The sequence below is a fragment of the Dendrobium catenatum genome, unplaced genomic scaffold (genome assembly GCF_001605985.2).
Source record: "Dendrobium catenatum unplaced genomic scaffold, ASM160598v2 original_scaffold_150781, whole genome shotgun sequence".
Taxonomy (NCBI): Eukaryota; Viridiplantae; Streptophyta; class Magnoliopsida; order Asparagales; family Orchidaceae; genus Dendrobium; species Dendrobium catenatum.
Window position 1 is genome coordinate 1 of NW_021469209.1, and position 1,311 is coordinate 1,311.

Here is a 1,311-nt window from a genome sequence, read left to right on the forward strand (position 1 = left end):
CGGAAGAGGACGTGACTACCCGGGTGGATTCCTTTCTTGGACGAATTAACACATTATCTGATAATGTTAATTCTCCCCTCTTGTACATCTTTTTCAACCAATCTTTGAAGACATAATAATTTTCAATTGGATGGCTAACTACCCGATGATATGGGTAGTAATTTGGGTCGCCACTGTGTTTGGACTCTTCAGGTCTTCTGCATTCTGGCAACTCCAGACCATTCTTGAGTGCTTGTCGGAACAATTTAGCGACAATCTCCCGCTTAAATGAATATTCTTTATTCATTTTTTCCTTGAGAGAGGGAAACGTTCTATCACCAGTTCCTGTGATTTGCCTCTGGCGCTCTCCTCCATCGGGAAAGGCTCGAGGTTTATCATTTCCTCCAAGAACTAATTTTGGTTGAGGATTTGGATTGTAAGCCTGTTTTGATTTTTCTTCATACTGCATAGGCTGCTTTCCTTTATCCACATTATATACTGCCTTTTTATCTTTATCAGGCCTAGGAGGAAATGCGGAGTAAACATCATTTCTCCTAGCATCAGGCGCCTTAGCCTTTTTGGGTTTATCAGGGAGGCTTTTTGACTTTGACAAGTTCAATTTTTCAAATTTTGCCACCCTGTCCAATAGATCTTGGAAGGTAGTGATTGAAGCCATGCATAAGAAGGGTTGCATTTTGTCATCAATGTTTCCCATCAGTAGTTGGACTGTATGTTCTTCTTCCAGCTGTTGCTCGCACTTCATGCTGAGATTGCGCCAGCGTGTTATGTATTTTGTTACTGACTCATCCTTCCTCCTTTTATCAAGGGCAAGATCAGCAATGGTAGTCTTCTCTGTTGCACTAACAAACCTTTTCACGAATAATGCCTCTAATTCTGCGAAGGTCTTTAGAGAATCATTTGGCAGTTCGGCATACCATTCGAAAGCAGTTCCACTCAAGCTGCTTACGAATTGCCTGAATAGCAGAGCATCATTGTCCCCTGTGTTTTCACAGGTTGCTTTGAACTGCGCCAGGTGTTGTCTTGGATTTTTATTGCTATCGAAGATATTGAACTTTGGCACAGAATATCCCTTTGGATATGATACCTGATCGTACTCTGCTGGGTACGGGCGACCTTTCCCTACCAACTTCTCTGCCTGTTCAGCAGCTATAATGGCCTTAATCTTTTCGCTAATTAAGCCCTCAAGCTGCGCTACAGTTACAGGTTCAGAGACACTCGCCACATTTTGTGGAGTACGCTGGCAGGTTAGATCATCAGTTTCTTTGCCACCTTTAAGTACACCTTTCACTCCTGAGGCTTGAGGCGCTTGAG

At 42.9% G+C, this 1,311-nt stretch overlaps 1 protein-coding gene across 1 annotated transcript; it reads right to left on the reverse strand.

The window, feature by feature from the left end:
- Positions 1 to 19: 19 nt before the first annotated feature.
- LOC110097411 lies at positions 20 to 1,237 on the reverse strand (the record flags this gene model as incomplete). Its single annotated transcript, XM_020823778.1, has 1 exon — positions 20 to 1,237. A coding segment is annotated over one exon (1,218 nt), but the record flags the coding sequence as incomplete, so codon positions are not given.
- Between the last annotated feature and the right edge of the window lie 74 nt (positions 1,238 to 1,311).